The sequence below is a fragment of the Pseudophryne corroboree genome, chromosome 6 (assembly GCF_028390025.1).
Source record: "Pseudophryne corroboree isolate aPseCor3 chromosome 6, aPseCor3.hap2, whole genome shotgun sequence".
Lineage (NCBI taxonomy): Eukaryota > Metazoa > Chordata > Amphibia > Anura > Myobatrachidae > Pseudophryne > Pseudophryne corroboree.
This window is the reverse complement of record NC_086449.1, coordinates 325,885,256-325,905,178: the sequence shown is the minus strand read 5'-3', so window position 1 is coordinate 325,905,178 and position 19,923 is coordinate 325,885,256. Positions and strand designations below refer to the sequence as shown.

The 19,923-nt window shown below is 48.6% G+C and overlaps 1 protein-coding gene across 4 annotated transcripts in view; it reads right to left on the bottom strand.

Annotated features, from left to right (window-relative positions):
* Positions 1 to 19,574, bottom strand: part of CPEB1 (cytoplasmic polyadenylation element binding protein 1) — a 277,604-nt gene extending 258,030 nt beyond the window's left edge. For 3 of the 4 annotated variants that reach the window (XM_063926334.1, XM_063926335.1, XM_063926336.1), the window contains exon 1: positions 18,868 to 18,959. In XM_063926334.1, coding sequence (XP_063782404.1) covers positions 18,868 to 18,957 — 90 coding nt within the window. In that variant the 5' untranslated portion in view covers positions 18,958 to 18,959. Of the gene's footprint in view, positions 1 to 18,867; positions 18,960 to 19,342 lie in introns of those variants that run through there. The other variant, XM_063926337.1, reaches the window with a different exon arrangement.
* Positions 19,575 to 19,923: the final 349 nt, after the last annotated feature.

The window sequence follows — 19,923 nt, the reverse complement described above, 5'->3', positions numbered from 1 at the left end:
GGCTTCTAGCATGTATGCAGCAGCGTCTTTGATATGACCTAACGTTAGGAGTATCTCGTCTCTATCGTGTCAATTTCAGATGACAAGTTGTCTGACATTTTTCGATCGCACTACTCACCCACGCGCAAGCAATGGTGGATCCGAGTAGCATACCATTGGCCACAGATTTTAACGTAGTCTCCAACTTGCGGTCCGCCGACTCCTTTAGTGACGCCATCCCAGGCGCAGGGAGAATCACCTTTTTAGTTAATCGTGACAGGGCACAGTCTAAAACAGGGGGGGGGGGGGGGGGCTCCCACCTTTTCCTGTCCTCTGCCGAGAAAGGATAAGCAACCTGAATTCTTTTGGGAATCAGAAATTTCTTTTCAGGGTTTGCTCAAACTCCCTCAAAGAGTATTTAGCTCGTGAGGAGGGAAAGTTATATTAATTTTCTTTTCCTTATAAAAATAAGCCTTCTCCTGAGGTAAAGGAGGGGCTTCTGTAACTTCTAAGACCTCCTTTATAGCAACAATCATATTGAATGCTTTTTGCCAATTTAGGAACTATTCCCCCTGGAATCACTAGTGTTAACAGGATCAGAGTCTGTGTCGGTATTAGTTTGTACAATTTGAGCAAAAGGTCTGTGTGACCCAGAGGGGTCACCTGTGGATGACAAGGCAGAACTATGAAAAATCACATCCTCTGATTTTCTCCAGCTTTCTGCATGAGACTCGGACTAATCTCTAACCTCTTACCGATATGATTGACACTATCACGTAATTCTTTCACCCATTCAGGCTCGTGGTGTGCCGGCAGCACCATCACATTGCAACTCTGTCCCTAAAATGGCTCCCTCAGGGGAAGAGCTCCCTGCCTCAGACATGTCACACGTGCACAACCACACCACATACACTCCAGGACTTATAGGGGACAGATCCACAGTAAAATCTGTCAGGACACAGGATTTTGCCAGTTCACAACTCCGCACTAGTGATATAATCCATGTAACACAATGCCCACAGACCTGTAGTGCATTTATAAATGACAAATTCACCATACAGCACCAATTTATACTGTGCCACCCGTTTTGCACCCTGATACTTGGTTCAGAAGTGGAGGAGGACCAGCGTTCTTTTCTACAGCTTGCTAGGAGAGAAAAAAATGGCGCTGAGCAGTGTGCTGGCTGACTGAGGAGGAAGTCCCGCCCCTGTAATGACACGTTTCCCCTCAGACTTTTCAATACTATTTTTTATACTGGCAGGGGTAGGACTGTGCCTCAGCATCTTATGTCCCCTTGTTAGCCAGTTTTGAGTAGGTACATGCTGCCCTGGGCACGCCCCTGCCCCCCTACTGTGCCTGTGTTGATGGGTAGCATGGTGCGCAGTGTTCCTGCCCACTGCGCGGTACCTTTTAGCCGTCACGATGACTGAAGATCCTCTTCTGTACACTCACCTGTCTTCTGACTTCTGGGTCTGTAAGGGGGGGGGGGGGGTGACGGCAGGCTGTGGGAGTGAGCGCATAGCCGCAGCTAGTGTTCAGTACCCTTCAGGAGCTAATGGTGTCCCTTCAGCCAGAAGCGGAGTCATGAAACTATTCAGGAAGTTGGTTCCTACTTCTGCCCCCTAAGTACCACGAAGCAGGGAGACTGTTGCTAGCAGTCCTCCCTGAAAATAAAAAAACCTAACAAAGTCTTTCAAAGAAACTCAGTAGAGCTCCCCTGGAGTGCATCCAGTCAGCCTGGGCACATTTTCTAAACTGAGGTCTGGAGGAGGGGCATAGAGGGAGGAGCCAGTTCACACTCTGAAAAAGTCTTAAAGTGCCCATGGCTCCTGCGGAACCGTCTATACCCCCATGGTACTGAAGTGGACCCCAGCATCGTATGAGAAAGTTAGGAAACTTGCAAATAGAAAAATCCTGCTTTAAACAGTTTTGGAATGCAGGAACAATGAAGAATGTTGAGTTCACTTTTTCCCCCTTTCAGATAAATCCCTGCTTTAACCCAGTTTGGACCCAAGACACCCAGCACAGGTTGAAGCTGGCATTTCAGTACTTACCCACACATGCATGACTGTGCCAGATTATTCCTGGGTTGTCACACTTTACACCAGACCCCAGGTCTTCAATCTAGCTGTGGACACTTGGGATGTCATCTTCCAGCACTACTGTCCGTGCCATGAACTTTTAGCATAACTCTGGTCATATCTTATACACAAGCCCGAGAACTGACCTGGGTTGCAAATCCTGGGAATAACCCTGGTCAGTTGCTGGGTCACTGACATGAGACAGTCAGTCCAGGTCTGACTTTCAGACATAAGCATGACCCAGGTCAACTTGCTGGGCCCAAGCAAGAAGCCATGTTTTTGCTTATGTCTGAAAGGAGTATAATAAAAGTATAGAGCACAGGTTCTCAAACTCGGTACTCAGGACCCCACACAGTGCATGTTTTGCAGGTCTCCTCACAGAATCACAAGTGACATAATTAGCTCCCCTGTGGACCTTTTAAAATGTGTCCGTGAGTAATTAATACACCTGTGCACTTGCTATGTTACCTGCAAAACATGCACTGTGTGGGGTCCTGAGGACAGAGTTTGAGAACCACTGGTATAGAGTATCTACATTATTTACTTCAGCTCACTTTGTTACTAAAATAGGCTATTTGCAGTATGAGGTATACACAAGTCAGGAGAATTTCAAAACCTTCTGAAAAAATAAGATTTTAAACCTACCGGTAAATCTATTTCTCCTAGTCCGTAGAGGATGCTGGGGACTCCGTAAGGACCATGGGGAATACAGGCTCCGCAGGAGATAGGGCACCTAAAAAGAACTTTGACTATGGGTGTGCACTGGCTCCTCCCTCTATGCCCCTCCTCCAGACCTTAGAGAACTGTGCCCAGAGGAGATGGACAATACAAGGCAGGATTTAGCAATCCAAGGGCAAGATTCATACCAGCCCACACCAGTCATACCATGTAACTTGGAACATACATAACCAGTTAACAGTATGAACAAACGACAGTAACGGTCCAAGACCGATGTCAACTGTAACATAACCCTTATGTAAGCAACAACTATATACAAGTCTTGCAGAGTTTCCGCACTGGGACAGGCGCCCAGCATCCTCTACGGACTAGGAGAAATAGATTTACCGGTAGGTTTAAAATTTTATTTTCTCTTACGTCCTAGAGGATGCTGGGGACTCAGTAAGGACCATGGGGTTATACCAAAGCATCCAATCGTGCGGGAGAGTGCGTCTGATTCTGCAGCACCGACTGAGCAAACGCTAGGTCCTCATCAGCCAGGGTATCAAACTTGTAGAATTTAGCAAAAGTGTTCGACCCCGACCAAGTCGCCGCTCGGCAAAGTTGTAATGCCGAAACGCCTCGGGCAGCTGCCCAAGAAGAGCCCACCTTCCTAGTGGAATGGGCCTTTACCGAATTTGGTACCGGCAATCCAGCCATAGAGTGAGCCTGCTGAATCGTATTACAGATCCAGCGAGCAATAGTCTGCTTCGAAGCAGGAGCGCCAATCTTATTGGCTGCATACAGGACAAACAGAGCCTCTGTTTTCCTAATTCTAGCCGTCCTGGCTACATAAATTTTTAAGGCCCTGACTACGTCCAGGGATCTGGAATCCTCCAGGTCACTTGTAGCCACAGGCACCACAATAGGTTGATTCATATGGAACGAAGAAACCACTTTAGGCAAAAATTGCGGACGTGTCCTCAATTCAGCTCGATCCACATGAAAAATCAAGTAGGGGCTCTTGTGTGACAAAGCCGCCAATTCTGACACTCGCCTTGCTGATGCTAAGGCCAACAACATGACCACCTTCCAGGTAAGAAATTTCAACTCAACCTTGTTAAGCGGTTCAAACCAGTGTGATTTTAGGAACTGCAACACCACATTCAGGTCCCATGGTGCCACTGGAGGCACAAAAGGGGGCTGGATGTGCAGCACTCCCTTTACAAACGTCTGGACTTCTGGAAGAGAAGCAAATTCCTTCTGAAAGAAAATCGATAGGGCCGAAATCTACCTTAACAGAGCCTAATTTCAGGCCCATATCCACTCCTGTCTGTAGGAAGTGGAGAAGACGACCCAGATGAAAATCTTCCATAAGTGCATTCTTGGTCTCACACCAAGACACATACTTTCGCCAGATACGGTGATAATGTTTTACAGTCACCTCCTTCCTAGCCTTTATTAAAGTAGGGATGACCTCTTCCGGAATCCCCTTTTTCGCTAGGATTCGGCGTTCAACCGCCATGCCGTCAAACGTAACCGCGGTAAGTCTTGAAATACACAGGGCCCCTGCTGAAACAGGTCTTCCCTCAGAGGAAGAGGCCAGGGATCTCCTGCGAGCATCTCTTGTAGATCCGAGTACCAGGCCCTTCGAGGCCAGTCTGGGACAACGAGTATCGTCTGCACTCTTCTTCGTCTTATGATACTCAACACTTTTGTGATGAGAGGAAGAGGAGGAAACACGTAGACCGATTTGAACACCCACGGTGTTACCAGAGAGTGTCTACTGCTACTGCCTGAGGGTCCCGCGACCTGGCGCAATACCTCCGAAGTTTTTTGTTGAGGCGTGACGCCATCATGTCTATTTGAGGAGTTCCCCAAAGACGTGTTAGGTCTGCAAAGACTTCTTGATGAAGTCCCCACTCTCCTGCTTCCCAGTTGTCCACTCCCAGAATGAAGACATCCGACAGAGCGCTTACATGATTTTCGGCCCAGCAAAGTATCCTTGTGGCTTCCGCCATCGCGACTGCTTCTTGTCCCGCCTTGGCGGTTCACATGAGTCACTGCTGCGACATTGTCTGATTGAATCAGAACCGGTAGGTTTCAAAGAAAACTCTCCGCTTGTCGAAGGCCGTTGTAAATGGCCCTGAGTTCCAACACATTGATGTGTAGACAGGACTCCTGGTCTGACCAAAGACCCTGAAAAATTTTTCCCTGTGTGACCGCTCCCCATCCTCGGAGGCTCACGTCCGTGGTAACCAGGATCCAATCCTGAATTCCGAACCTGCGACCCTCCAGGAGGTGAGCATTTTGCAACCACCACAGGAGGGACACTCTGGTCCCTGGGGCAGAGTTATTTTCCGATATAAGTGCAGATGGGACCCGGACCACTTGTCCAGAAGGTCCCATTGAAAAGTCCTTGCATGGAACCTTCCGAAGGGAATGGCCTCGTAGGCCGCCACCATTATCCCCAGAACTCGAGTGCATTGGTGAACCGACACCCTTTTCGGTTTTAGCAGGTCTCTGACCATGTTCTGGATGTCTTGGGCTCTCTCTATTGGGAGGAAGACCTTCATTTGTTCCGTATCCAATATCATACCTAGGAACGGTAGTCGAGTTGTCGGAATCAACTGACTTCCGTAGATTTAGAATCCAACCGTGTTGCTGGAGCACTCTGAGAGCGCCACACTGCTCAGCAATTTCTCCCTTGATCTCGCTTTTATCAGGAGATCGTCCAAGTATGGGATAATTGTGACTCCATGCTTGCGCAGGACCACCATCATTTCATACATTATCTTGGTGAAAATCCTCGGGGCCGTGGAGAGTCCAAATGGCAACGTCTGAAATTGGTAATGACAATCATGTACAGCGAATCTCAGGTATTCCTGATGGAGGGCATATATGGGGACATGAAGGGACGCATCCTTTATGTCCACAGACACTATAAACTCCCCCTCCTCCATGTTGGCTATTATCGCTCTGAGAGATTCCATTTTGAATTTGAATCTTTTTATGTACAGATTTAGGGATTTCAGATTCAAAATAGGTCTGACCGAACAGTCCGGCTTCGGGACCACAAATAGGGTTGAGTAGTAACCTCTTCCCTGCTGGTGCAGGGGAACCTTGATTATCACTTGCTGTATACACAGCGTTTGAATTGCAGCTAACACTACATCCCTTTCCGATGTGGAAGCTGGTAGGGCTGATTTGAAAAATCGGCGCGGGGGCACCTCCTCGAATTCCAATTTGTAACCCTGGGAAACTATTTCCAACACCCAGGGATTCAGGTCCGAACTGACCCAGGCCTGACAGAAAAGTCGAAGACGTGCCCCCACCGGTGCGGACTCCCTCAGGGGAGCCCCAGCGTCATGCTGTGGGTTTTGGAGCAGCCGGGGAGGACTTTTGTTCCTGGGCACCTGCCGAAGCAGGTGCTATCTTGCCTCTGCCCTTACCTCTGGCGAGGAAAGAGGATCCCCGACCTCTTTTGGACTTGTGCGACCGAAAGGACTGCATCTGATAGGGTGTTGCTTTCTTTTGCTGTTGGGGAATATATGGTAAAAAAAATAAGAATTTACTTACCGATAATTCTATTTCTCATAGTCCGTAGTGGATGCTGGGGACTCAGATAGGACCATGGGGAATAGCAGCTCCGCAGGAGACTGGGCACAAAGTAAAAGCTTTAGGACTAGCTGGTGTGCACTGGCTCCACCCCCCATGACCCTCCTCCAAGCCTCAGTTAGGATACTGTGCCCGGACGAGCGTACACAATAAGGAAGGATTTTGAATCCCGGGTAAGACTCATACCAGCCACACCAATCACACCGTACAACTTGTGATCTGAACCCAGTTAACAGCATGATAACAGAAGGAGCCTCTGAAAAGATGGCTCACAACAACAACAACAACAACAACAACAACAACAACAACAACCCGATTTTTGTAACAATAACTATGTACAAGTAATGCAGACAATCCGCACTTGGGATGGGCGCCCAGCATCCACTACGGACTATGAGAAATAGAATTATCGGTAAGTAAATTCTTATTTTCTCTAACGTCCTAGTGGATGCTGGGGACTCCGAAAGGACCATGGGGATTATACCAAAGCTCCCAAACAGGCGGGAGAGTGCGGATGACTCTGCAGCACCGAATGAGAGAACTCCAGGTCCTCCTCAGCCAGGGTATCAAATTTGTAGAATTTAGCAAACGTGTTTGCCCCTGACCAAGTAGCTGCTCGGCAAAGTTGTAAAGCCGAGACCCCTCGGGCAGCCGCCCAAGATGAGCCCACTTTCCGTGTGGAATGGGCTTTTACAGATTTTGGCTGTGGCAGGCCTGCCACAGAATGTGCAAGCTGAATTGTACTACAAATCCAACGAGCAATCGTCTGCTTAGAAGCAGGAGCACCCAGCTTGTTGGGTGCATACAGGATAAACAGCGAGTCAGATTTTCTGACTCCAGCCGTCCTGGAAACATATATTTTCAGGGCCCTGACTACGTCCAGCAACTTGGAATCCTCCAAGTCCCTAGTAGCCGCAGGCACCACAATAGGTTGGTTTAAGTGAAATGCTGAAACCACCTTAGGGAGAAATTGAGGACGAGTCCTCAATTCTGCCCTGTCCGTATGAAAAATTAGGTAAGGGCTTTTATAGGATAAAGCCGCCAATTCTGATACACGCCTGGCTGAAGCCAGGGCTAACAGCATTACCACTTTCCATGTGAGATATTTCAAGTCCACAGTGGTGAGTGGTTCAAACCAATGTGATTTTAGGAATCCCAACACTACATTGAGATCCCAAGGTGCCACTGGAGGCACAAAAGGAGGCTGTATATGCAGTACTCCCTTGACAAACGTCTGAACTTCAGGAACAGAAGCTAGTTCTTTTTGGAAGAATATCGACAGGGCCGAAATTTGAACCTTAATGGACCCTAATTTGAGGCCCATAGACAGTCCTGTTTGCAGGAAATGCAGGAATCGACCCAGTTGAAATTCCTCCGTAGGGGCCTTCCTGGCCTCGCACCACGCAACATATACGCCAAATACGGTGATAATGTTGTACGGTTACATCCTTCCTGGCTTTGATCAGGGTAGGGATGACTTCATCCGGAATGACTTTTTCCTTCAGGATCCGGCGTTCAACCGCCATGCCGTCAAACGCAGCCGCGGTAAGTCTTGGAACAGACATGGTCCCTGCTGGAGCAGGTCCTGTCTTAGAGGTAGAGGCCACGGGTCTTCCGTGAGCATCTCTTGAATTTCCGGGTACCAAGTCCTTCTTGGCCAATCCGGAGCCACGAGTATAGTATTTACTCCTCTCCTTCTTATGATTCTCAGTACTTTTGGTATGAGAGGAAGAGGAGGGAACACATACACTGACCGGTACACCCACGGTGTTACCAGAGCGTCCACAGCTATTGCCTGAGGGTCCCTTGACCTGGAGCAATATCTGTCCAGTGTTTTGTTGAGGCGAGACGCCATCATGTCCACCTTTGGTTTTTCCCAACGGTTTACAATCATGTGGAAGACTTCTGGGTGAAGTCCCCACTCCCCCGGGTGAAGATCGTGTCTGCTGAGGAAGTCTGCTTCCCAGTTGTCCACTCCCGGAATGAACACTGCTGACAGTGCTATCACATGATTTTCCGCCCAGCGAAGAATCCTTGCCACTTCCGTCATTGCCCTCCTGCTTCTTGTGCCACCCTGTCTGTTTACGTGGGCGACTGCCGTGATGTTGTCCGACTGGATCAATACTGGCTGACCCTGAAGCAGAGGCCTTGCCTGACTTAGGGCATTGTAAATGGCCCTTAGTTCCAGGATATTTATGTGAAGTGACGTTTCCATGCTTGACCACAAGCCCTGGAAATTTTTTCCCTGTGTGACTGCTCCCCAGCCTCTCAGGCTGGCATCCGTGGTCACCAGGACCCAATCCTGAATGCCGAATCTGCGGCCCTCTAGGAGATGAGCACTCTGTAACCACCACAGGAGAGACACCCTTGTCCTTGGAGACAGGGTTATCCGCTGATGCATTTGAAGATGCGATCCGGACCATTTGTCTAGCAGATCCAACTGAAAAGTTCTTACGTGGAATCTGCCGAATGGAATCGCTTCGTAAGAAGCCACCATCTTTCCCAGGACCCTTGTGCACTGATGCACTGACACCTGGCCTGGTCTTAGGAGTTTCCCGACTAGGTCGGATAACTCCCTGGCTTTCTCTTCCGGGAGAAACACCTTTTTCTGTACTGTGTCCAGAATCATCCCTAGGAACAGCAGACGTGTCGTCGGAATCAGCTGCGATTTTGGAATATTTAGAATCCATCCGTGCTGTCGTAGTACTATTTGAGATAGTGCTACTCCGACCTCTAACTGTTCTCTGGACCGTGCCCTTATCAGGAGATCGTCCAAGTAAGGGATAATTAAGACGCCTTTTCTTCGAAGAAGAATCATCATTTCGGCCATTACCTTGGTAAAGACCCGGGGTGCCGTGGACAATCCAAACGGCAGCGTCTGAAACTGATAGTGACAGTTCTGTACCACAAACCTGAGGTACCCTTGGTGAGAAGGGCAAATTGGGACATGGAGGTAAGCATCCTTGATGTCCAGAGACACCATGTAGTCCCCTTCTTCCAGGTTCGCTATCACTGCTCTGAGTGACTCCATCTTGAACCTTTTTATGTAAGTGTTCAAGGCTTTCAGATTTAAAATGGGTCTCACCGAGCCGTCCGGCTTCGGTACCACAAACAGCGTGGAGTAATACCCCTTTCCCTGTTGTAGGAGGGGTACCTTGATTATCACTTGCTGGGAATACAGCTTGTGAATGGCTTCCAATACCGCCTCCCTGTCGGGGGTAGACGTTGGTAAAGCAGACTTCAGGAACCGGCGAGGGGGAGACGTCTCGAATTCCAATTTGTACCCCTGAGATACTACCTGCAGGATCCAGGGGTCCACTTGCGAGTGAGCCCACTGCGCGCTGAAATTCTTGAGACGGGCCCCCACAGTGCCTGAGTCCGCTTGTAAGGCCCCAGCGTCATGCTGAGGACTTGGCAGAAGCGGGGGAGGGCTTCTGTTCGTGGGAAGAAGCTGCCTGCTGCAGTCTTTTTCCCCTTCCTCTGCCCCGGGGCAGATATGAGTGGCCTTTTGCCCGCTTGCCCTTATGGGGACGAAAGGACTGAGCCTGAAAAGACGGTATCTTTTTCTGCTGCGAGGTGACTTGGGGTAAAAAGGTGGATTTCCCAGCCGTTGCCGTGGCCACCAGGTCCGATAGACCGCCCCCAAATAACTCCTCCCCTTTATACAGCAATACTTCCATATGCCGTTTGGAATCCGCATCCCCTGACCACTGTCGCGTCCATAATCCTCTTCTGGCAGAAATGGACATCGCACTTACTCTTGATGCCAGAGTGCAAATGTCTCTCTGTGCATCTCGCATATATAGGAATGCATCCTTTAAATGCTCTATAGTCAATAATATATTGTCCCTGTCCAGGGTATCAATATTTTCAGTCAGGGAATCCGACCAAGCCACCCCAGCACTGCACATCCAGGCTGAGGCGATTGCTGGTCGCAGTATAACACCAGTATGAGTGTATATACTTTTAAGGATATTTTCCAGCCTCCTATCTGCTGGCTCCTTAAGGGCGGCCGTTTCTGGAGACGGTAACGCCACTTGTTTTGATAAGCGTGTGAGCGCCTTATCCACCCTAGGGGGTGTTTCCCAACGAGCCCTAACCTCTGGTGGGAAGGGATATAGTGCCAATAATTTAGAAATTAGCAGTTTTTTGTCGGGGGTAACCCACGCTTCATCACACACTTCATTCAATTCATCTGATTCAGGAAAAACTACGGGTAGTTTTTTCACACCCCACATAATACCCCTTTTTGTGGTACTTGCAGTATCAGAGATGTGCAAAACCTCCTTCATTGCCGTGATCATGTAACGTGTGGCCCTACTGGAAAATACGTTTGTTTCTTCACCGTCGACACTGGAGTCAGTGTCTGTGTCTGGGTCCGTGTCGACCCACTGAGGTAACGGGCGTTTAATAGCCCCTGACGGTGTTTGAGACGCCTGGACAGGCACTAACTGAGCTGCCGGCTGTCTCATGTCGTCAACAGTTTTCTGTAACGTGCCGACACTGTCACGTAATTCCTTAATTACGGCCATCCATTCAGGTGTCGACTCCCTAGGGGGTGACATCACCATTATAGGCAATTGCTCCGCCTCCACATCATTTTCCTCCTCATACATGTCGACACACACGTACCGACACCCAGCACACACACAGGGAATGCTCTGATAGAGGACAGGACCCACTTAGCCCCTTGGGGAGACAGAGGGAGAGTTTGCCAGCACACACCAGAGTGCTATATATGTATAGGGACAACCTTACAATAAGTGTCTATCCCTTATAGCTGCTTATATCTGTTATTTTGCCAAATAAGTGCCCCCCTCTCTTTTTTACCCTGTTTCTGTAGTTGCAGGAGAGATTCTGGGAGCCTTCCTACCAGCGGAGCTGTGTGGGAAAAATGGCGCTGTGTGCTGAGGAGATAGGCCCCGCCCCCTTCACGGCGGGCTTTTCTCCCGCTTTTTTCTGGAAAACTGGCAGGGGTTAAATACATCCATATAGCCCAGGAGCTATATGTGATGTATTTTTTGCCAAATAAGGTAAATTCATTGCTTCCCAGGGCGCCCCCCCCCCAGCGCCCTGCACCCTCAGTGACCGAAGTGTGAAGTGTGCTGAGAGCAATGGCGCACAGCTGCAGTGCTGTGCGCTACCTTATGAAGACAGGAAAGTCTTCTGCCGCCGATTTATGGACCTCTTCTTGCTTCAGCATCTGTAAGGGGGCCGGCGGCGCGGCTCTGGGACCCATCCATGGCTGGGCCTGTGATCGTCCCTCTGGAGCTAATGTCCAGTAGCCTAAGAAGCCCAATACACTCTGCACGCAGGTGAGTTCGCTTCTTCTCCCCTTAGTCCCTCGATGCAGTGAGCCTGTTGCCAGCAGGTCTCACTGAAAATAAAAAACCTATTTAAACTTTTACTCTAAGCAGCTCAGGAGAGCCACCTAGATTGCACCCTTCTCGTTCGGGCACAAAATCTTAACTGAGGCTTGGAGGAGGGTCATGGGGGGAGGAGCCAGTGCACACCAGCTAGTCCTAAAGCTTTTACTTTGTGCCCAGTCTCCTGCGGAGCCGCTATTCCCCATGGTCCTATCGGAGTCCCCAGCATCCACTAGGACGTTAGAGAAATTAGATTTACCTGCTGTAGCTGTGGAAACCAGGTCCGTCAGCCCATCCCCAAACAATACATCCCCCTTATAGAGTAGTACTTCCATATGTTTTTTGGAATCCGCATCACCCATCCATTGGCGAGTCCATAAGGATCTTCTCGCTGAGACAGACATGGCATTGGCCCTAGAAGCTAGCAATCCAATGTCCCTTTGAGCATCCCTCATAAATAAGAATGCGTCTTTAATATGGGCTAGTTAGGAATATAGTATCCTTATCCATATTATCAAATTGATCTGTCAGCTCATCTGTCCAAGCTGCAATTGCGCTACACACCCATGCCGACGCAATTGTCAGTCTTAGCACAGCACCCGTATGAGAATGAATACCCTTTAAGGTAGTTTCTTGCCTGCGATCTGCAGGGTCCTTAAGGGCCGCTGTGTCAGGAGACGGTAGCGCCACTTTCTTGGATAAGCGCGTCAGCGCCTTGTCCACAGTGGGGGGTGATTCCCAAATCTCCCTTTCCTGCTTAGGGAAAGGGTATGCCATAAATTCTTTTGGGGATCTGCGGTCTCTTATCCGGAGTCTCCCAAACTTTTCCAAAGAATTCATTTAATTCATGAGATGTGGGAAAGTTAATAATCTGTTTCTTTTCCTTAAACATGTGTACCCTTGTGTCGGGGACCGAGGATTCATCCACAATATGCAACACATCCCTTATTGCCACAATCATACACTGAATGGTTTTAGTCACCCTAGGGTGCAATTTTACTTCGTCATAGTCGACACTGGAATCAGAATCCGTGTCGGCAGTAGTGTCGTGTTAAGGGACGCTTTTGAGACCCCGAAGGGCCCTGTGAGTCGGTCCAATCTGAGGATTGACCCCCTGATGTCCCCCCTAAATCAGCCTTATCAAGCCTTTTATGTAAAGATGCCACACTTGCATTCAACATATGCCACATGTCCATCCAATCTGGAGTCAGCACAACCGACGGGGACACCACTCATTTGCTCCACCTCCTCCTTGGAGAAGCCTTCCGCCTCAGACATGTCGACACACGTACCGACACCCCACACACACAGGGATTAACCTATAAGGGGACAAAACCCCAACCAGGCCCTTAAGGAGAAACAGAGAGTATGCCAGCACACCATTGCTTAAAAAACACTGGAAAAAATATGTCCAGATAGCGCTTTTTTATATATATTATACCAATTCCCACTCACTGTCGCTAATGTGCCCCCTCTCTTTTATCCAGCCTGTGAGTTCAGCAGGAGAGAGACCAGGGAGCCAGCGTTTTCCTCATGCAGCTTCTGTGGAGAAAATGGCGCTGGTTAGTGCTGAGGATCAAGCCACGCCCACCCGACGGCAGGCTTCGGTCCCAGTGATGGCGGGGGATCATAGATTTACTGCCTCCGCAGTCTAATCAAACTGTATTGGTGCCAAAATGTGAGGTTATTGCTGCCCAGGGCGCCCCCCCCCCTGCGCCCTGCACCCTTCAGTGCTGCTCTGTGTGAGACTGGGAACAATGGTGCCTTACCTCATGAAGATCTGATGTCTTCTGCCGCCTAAGATGTCTTCTGCCTTCTCTATACTGCTTCTATCTTCGGCATCTGTGAGGAGGACGGCAGCGCGGCTCCGGGACGAACCCCAGGTGAGACCTGTGTTCCGACTCCCTCTGGAGCTAATTGTGTCCAGTAGCCTTCGAAGCAGTGCCCAACTTGACAAGCCAGCTCTGCTTCTCTCTCCTCGGTCCCACAATGCAGGGAGCCTGTTGCCAACAGGACTCCCTGAAAATAAAAAACCTAACAAAATTCTTTTTCCACAGAAAACTCTGGAGAGCTCTGCAGTGCACCCATTCTCCTCTGGGCACAAGATCTAACTGAGGTCCCCAGCATCCTCTAGGACGTAAGAGAAATGACTTGATGGGAACAAACAAGAAAATGTTGTAATATGACCAGCAAAAAATGTGCAACATCTTTACAGAAACTGGAAGGGAATCCTGGCTTAAAGCCACCAAACTAAGACCATGACATTGGAATTTAAATAGAGTTCTCCAGCAAGTCAGCATGTTGTCCGATTGTGACAAGTTACCCATCTCCCCACATCTCATCCCAGTCTGCAAAAGAGGTCAGGCTTTTCATATAACAAACTCACCTTCAGAAGCACTCAAAGTCTCACAGGGTTATACCATATAATAAAAGGCTAATGCTCCTCACCTCTATGGGGGCAATTTAAGAGTTTTGCTCACCAGCAGCCACTAGATGGCACCCAACAGAGTAATTCAAGTGTTGTACCGTTCGTGCACGACAAAGCTGCTGTCGCTGACATTACTGATATGTTCCATCATTCTGACAGGCCGGTAAATCGTATAATGTATTTAAATAGATAAGTTATAATTGAGTATTTTAGACATGTCCAACGCTGCTGTAAACAAAGAAAACTACTGAGGTGTTCAACACAATCACATGTCCTCTGAAATATATTAAAAAGTTACAGTAATGAGACACTGCACTTTAAGCAAGTGAAAAGTGACTTCTGACCCAATTAAATATTAGCGATGTATCCGTTTTCAAGGAAACCACAAATATTTAGTATCACACCCACCGTATGAAGGAAGGATCACAGCATATATTACAGATGGCTCACGCATCCCATTGCAACCTATGGGCTACATTTAAACGTAAGGTCCATACACGGATTTTGTCTATGAGAGATTTTGACTGAGTGTTTTCCCTTGAACTGGCAGTAGGAGAATTTACCTTTACCGGCGATTTTGACTTAGTGGCCAAGCGATTTTGGCTAACTCATTTAAGCAAGGGGGTGCTTTTTCTTCTCCAGCAACCTAGCCAAAATTGACTTGCCAGCACAGTATATTTAGCAGCGATAGTGACCTGGCGGGGACGCGTATCGTTATCACTGGCTGTGTACACAGAGCAATATGCATTAACTTTCTCAGCGCCCAGCTGTATTGCCCAGTGTATAAGGACCTTTAGATAGCAGAGTTCTTGTGGAACCCTCCCCGACAATGGACGCTGCACATGAGTGTTTAGTAGACCGTGTATGCACAGTAATCCAGACACTGAAGCAAGCACATAGCAGGGAAAGGCTCCTGCATGCAATTTTAGGTGCCAATATCACACCCACCGAGATAGCACAGCAAACGCAATTGATAGATGGGCCTTTATGGGATGCAGGTTTGAGGTATCGGTTCTACACAACAGACTACTCCCCTTAGAGACAACACCGCTGTCAGATAACCAATGGAAGCAAGCCCTGAAAAGTAAAGATTTGAGATTATATAGACCAGGCTTTCAACCAGTGTGTCGTGGCACACTAGTGTGCCGCGACCAGTTGCAAGGTGTGCCGCGGAGCCAGAGCAGCTTCCTGCACCTTCAGAGTGAACTGTTGGCCCGGGCTCTTAGAGGATCAGTCGTGCTCTGGCCGTGACCTATGCCTTGAAGACACGGCGGTGTGGTATCATAGGTCACGGCCGCCGTGTCTCACCACCTAGCCAGCCCACCCGCCTGCATACAGATCTTCCAATTCCCGTATGCATACACAGCTTTCCTTGCCCACCCACAACCACACCTACCCGCCCGCTGCTCAGTATTCGCAGCACGCCACTATGAACAACCCCCGCCACTGAGGAACAGGGAGGAGGACAGCTGACCGGTAGGGGCTAATATTTGTTATTTTATTTCTCCTGTGGGGAACAATAGGATTTATGTGGTGAGAATAAGGATTTATGGAGGTAACAATGTGAATAATTCATGTGGGGAGCAACATGATTTATGTGGGGAGCAATGCGATTGTTTTTTCTGTGTAGGCCAATGTATGTGTTTTTTTTTTTCTGTGGGGATCTGGTGGTGTGCCTTGGCAATTTTAAAAGATTGATCGGTGTGCTGCGTGTAAAAAAAAGGTTGAAAATCACTGATATAGACCCTTAATGCTATCCCCACAGAAATCTATGCAAACAGATGTTGCTCAGAAAGGTGCATATTTACCAAATATAGGAGCTCATTTATCAATTGATAACACGTCACATATGATAAATGGTGCTCCAGCTAATCAGCTCCTGTCATTTATTTGAAAAATGACAGTTGTAGATAGATTGGCTGGAGCTCCAATTATCATACACAAGTTTTAGCACTTGATACATGGGCCTATATTTTGCACAAAATCCCCTGAAGACATTTAAAGGAACCCCGCAAAACGTAACTAACACTAGGATGAAGTGAAAGCAGCAGATCTCCCATGGTCTCTTCATCTACAAAAGCAGCCCCTACAGGTTTCTTGGATGATATTGAACTTAGATTTAGCAAGCTCACGAATGCAAAGCATTCTGGAGCTTGGCCCAAGCAGTCACACTAGCCTAAAGAGGCTCAGATCCTCCCCTCCACCCCGGGCTCTATGTACAGGTCGATCGCAAGATATACCAGGTCCAAAATCTGCAGCCACTTTGCTTTCGGGCCTCTCAGAAGACAGCTTTATTTGGAAGGTTTGTCTGTGTCCCCACACTCATAAATCCATGCAGTCATTTTTTGTAGGTAGGCATTATATTTTCGTGCCTCAAATGCATTTTTTGTTTGGCAAGTATACCACTTACGGCAGAGGTTCCTAAACTCTGTTCCCAAGGCCCCCAACAATCCAGGCTTTAAGGGTAACCATGTTTGGGCACAGGTGACTTAATTGGTACATCAGTCAACTTGATTTAACCTTCTGTGAACAGCCATGGATAGCAGTGATACCAGGACTATTCGGGTGCCTTGAGGACAGTTTGGAAACCACTGACTTAGGGGGGTCAAATCAAGTAGGAGAGTTAACATTGTAACAGCATGGAAACTTTTTATTTATTTTTTTTAAATGTTGCCACAACACACTGCTGCTGAGCGCCAACAGTCTTCATTCAGAGTCACAGGCCCTGCAGCAGACAGGGATCTATTCATGAAGTAGTGAAAAGAGTGGAGAAGTGAGCAAGTAGAGAAGTTGCCCATAGCAACCAGTGTTACTAACATTTAATAAGTGCATTCTATCAAATGAGAGCAGCTGATTGGAGAAGTTGCCCATGGCAACTACTGTAATCCACTGCTCTAATTTGATAGAATGCACTTATTAAATGTTACAGTAACACTGGTTACTATGGGCAACTTCTCCACTCTTCCCTGCTTCATGAATAGACCCCATAGGCTTCTCAGCTGTCTCCAGAGAGTCACTTAACAGCCCCACCCCCCTGTAACTATCTTCATAGACAGGGAAGTCTGCTACTTGGTACCTTACCCTGCCTATGTGGGTGTGTGGGTGTTTTCAGTCTTGCATGTAGGAGTCAATGACCGCCTCCTCTCTGCCTCAGCAGCTAAGTCAGTGAAGTAATTAGACTCCACACTGCACAGCTAAGAGTGGCCACACGCGACGTCACATCCTGGCAGCTAGCGACAGCAGCCATGCCAGACACAACCGCCTGGGGAACATGGTCAGGAAACTTACTAGCTGACTTTCTCCAGCAAAAGCCTCTTCTGCGCATGCAGTTACAAGCTAACTGCAAACATCGATGGTATAGGATAGCTTAAGGGGGGTACTCACGGAGCGATTGCTGCATAAAATCAAAGCAATCTGACTAGATTGTTTAGATTTTAAAACTGATCGCTCCGTGTGTACCCCCTACAGCGATAGCTATGCACAGCCCCGCGCATCGCTATCGCTGGTGCTAGATTGGCCTGTACGTCAGACCAATCTCACGGGTCGCTCATTTCATCCGCTGGGTGAAATGAGTGCCCCCCCCCCGGCTACCCCCGCACGCTCAGCACACATCACGCTTTGCCGAGCGGCAGGAGAGGTGTGCTGAGCGGTTCGCTCAGCACACATCTCTCCCGCATCGGCCAGTGAGTACTGGCCTTTAGTTTCTAACCATGGATGGCAACCATCGATGGATGTGATATGGATGGCCATCCCTACTAAAGATGGGCATACACTATGCAATAACTGGATGAATGGAATTTCTGGTAAAGTATGGGAGCACTGACAATACACAATTTGCTCCTAAACGCTGGAAAATATAGTCTTTGTTGAATCACTGCAATAACCAATATGTCTGAACAGTCGTTTGTTTTGGGAGCAAACTGTCGATTGTCATTTGCCACCATACCATACTTGCCTACCTGACCCTCTCCATGAGGGAGAAAATGCTCTGTTCCTGGACTTTCCTGGTAATGTATGATTGCCATCACCTGTGGTGAAACACCTTTCTTATCAATTACCCAGCTCACCACAGGTGATGGCAATCATACATTACCAGGAAAGTCCAGGAACAGAGCATTTTCTCCCTCATGGAGAGGGTCAGGTAGGCAAGTATGCACCATACATTACCAGATTTTCATCCCAGCCTGCCAGATTGGATAGATGGTCTGTCAGATAAATGTAACATGTATGCCTAGCATAAGTTGCATCGGTTACTGACGTTTTGCCATGAATATGTGGAAACCACCCTTTTGACACACTTTAAAGGAAAGAACTGCATGAATAAACAAAGCCCCTAAGAGGGTGTTATTAGAGAACATAGAGCAGCCGGTCAGCCAATACAGCACAAGCCCACAGAATGACCAGAAACTGCTTGTAACAAGATGAGGCGACCCTCGAGGCCTTTACTCTTCCTGAGCGTAATAGGCGGCGGCAGCAGCAGCAGCCGCCGGCAGTAACAGTGTAACAAGTCACCGGGAACAGTGTAGAAGGTGCCCGCACGGGGAGAGCTCTATAACGCGCACACAGTACACGCACCACGCACATGGCCGCTCAGCAGCCGGCCCGCACTTGCACGCGTTAGGCCACGTTAGGAAACCAACCGCACCACACTCACAGCGGCAGTGCCACACCACGCAGCGCTCCCCGCAGCCACTGCCTATGGGGCACCAACATTCAATAAACTACGAAGAGCCAGCACCTGTAAGGCCCACATGCTTCCAGCTTCTTCCCGCCAGCAGCTCTCCGCGGGGCGTGGGCAACAGAACGCTGGACCGGAGAGGCGTGACATCACTAGCCAGGCTCACAGTTAACCCTTATACTAACCACAGCGCTGCTCGCCATAGGGGCCCGTACAGTCACACCCCAAGCTATGTAACTGGCATGGGGCACAGAGGCAGAACACCGCCAGATGAGCAGAGGTGCAGGCGGTGCATCTGTACTGTAGTGGCGGTGCCAAACCCAGGCTGCTGCCATAGGCACAGAGCATAGGTTGGCATATAGCAGTACACTGACAGCCAGCGTAAGAGGAGGTAGTGGCGCTTTCCGTAGCCGGCATTGCAGTCTCCTCACCGGCTGATGCTTTATATGCACTCCCCCAGCACAGAGAACTCGGCGCAGTTACTGGCAGACACTTCATATGGATACTTTTGTTACACATTCAGCCAGTTCCTTACCAGTGGGAAAGCCATAGCACAGGGTCTCTGTGTGTAGACTAGGTTTCCGCTACTGTTTAGCCTCTATATATCCGCTGGCCTGGTGTGGCTTTATAAGATATTTCTTGTAAATGAGGCGAGTTCAGGCACAGGAGACATTTATATCTCCCGCCCTAATAACCGGAGCCGGCTAATGAGCAGCACCTGTCCGGGCGTACAGCTGGCGGAGTCTCAGTCTGCTGGTCTCAGGCAGCGTGGTCTGCGCTCAGCATCGAGGGCTCTGGGTGTTTCCACTCAGAGTAGGAGGGGCTGCGGGATATATAGCACAGCAGCAGCATAAACCCAGACGCTGGAGAGTTGCTGAGGGAGTGTGGCGCATTCAGTACAGTAGAAATGGAATATTTTGCATAAGTCACGAGTGTTTTGTTTTTGTCTGAGCAACAACATGCATTGTACATTTCACCTAACATTCAGAGCACGGCACGGTCTAGTCCTGTTACTTAAGGACAACATGGGTGCATTTTATATATATATATATATATATATATATATATATACGTATATATTTATTTATTTTATTTTAATAATGCACAAAATAATAT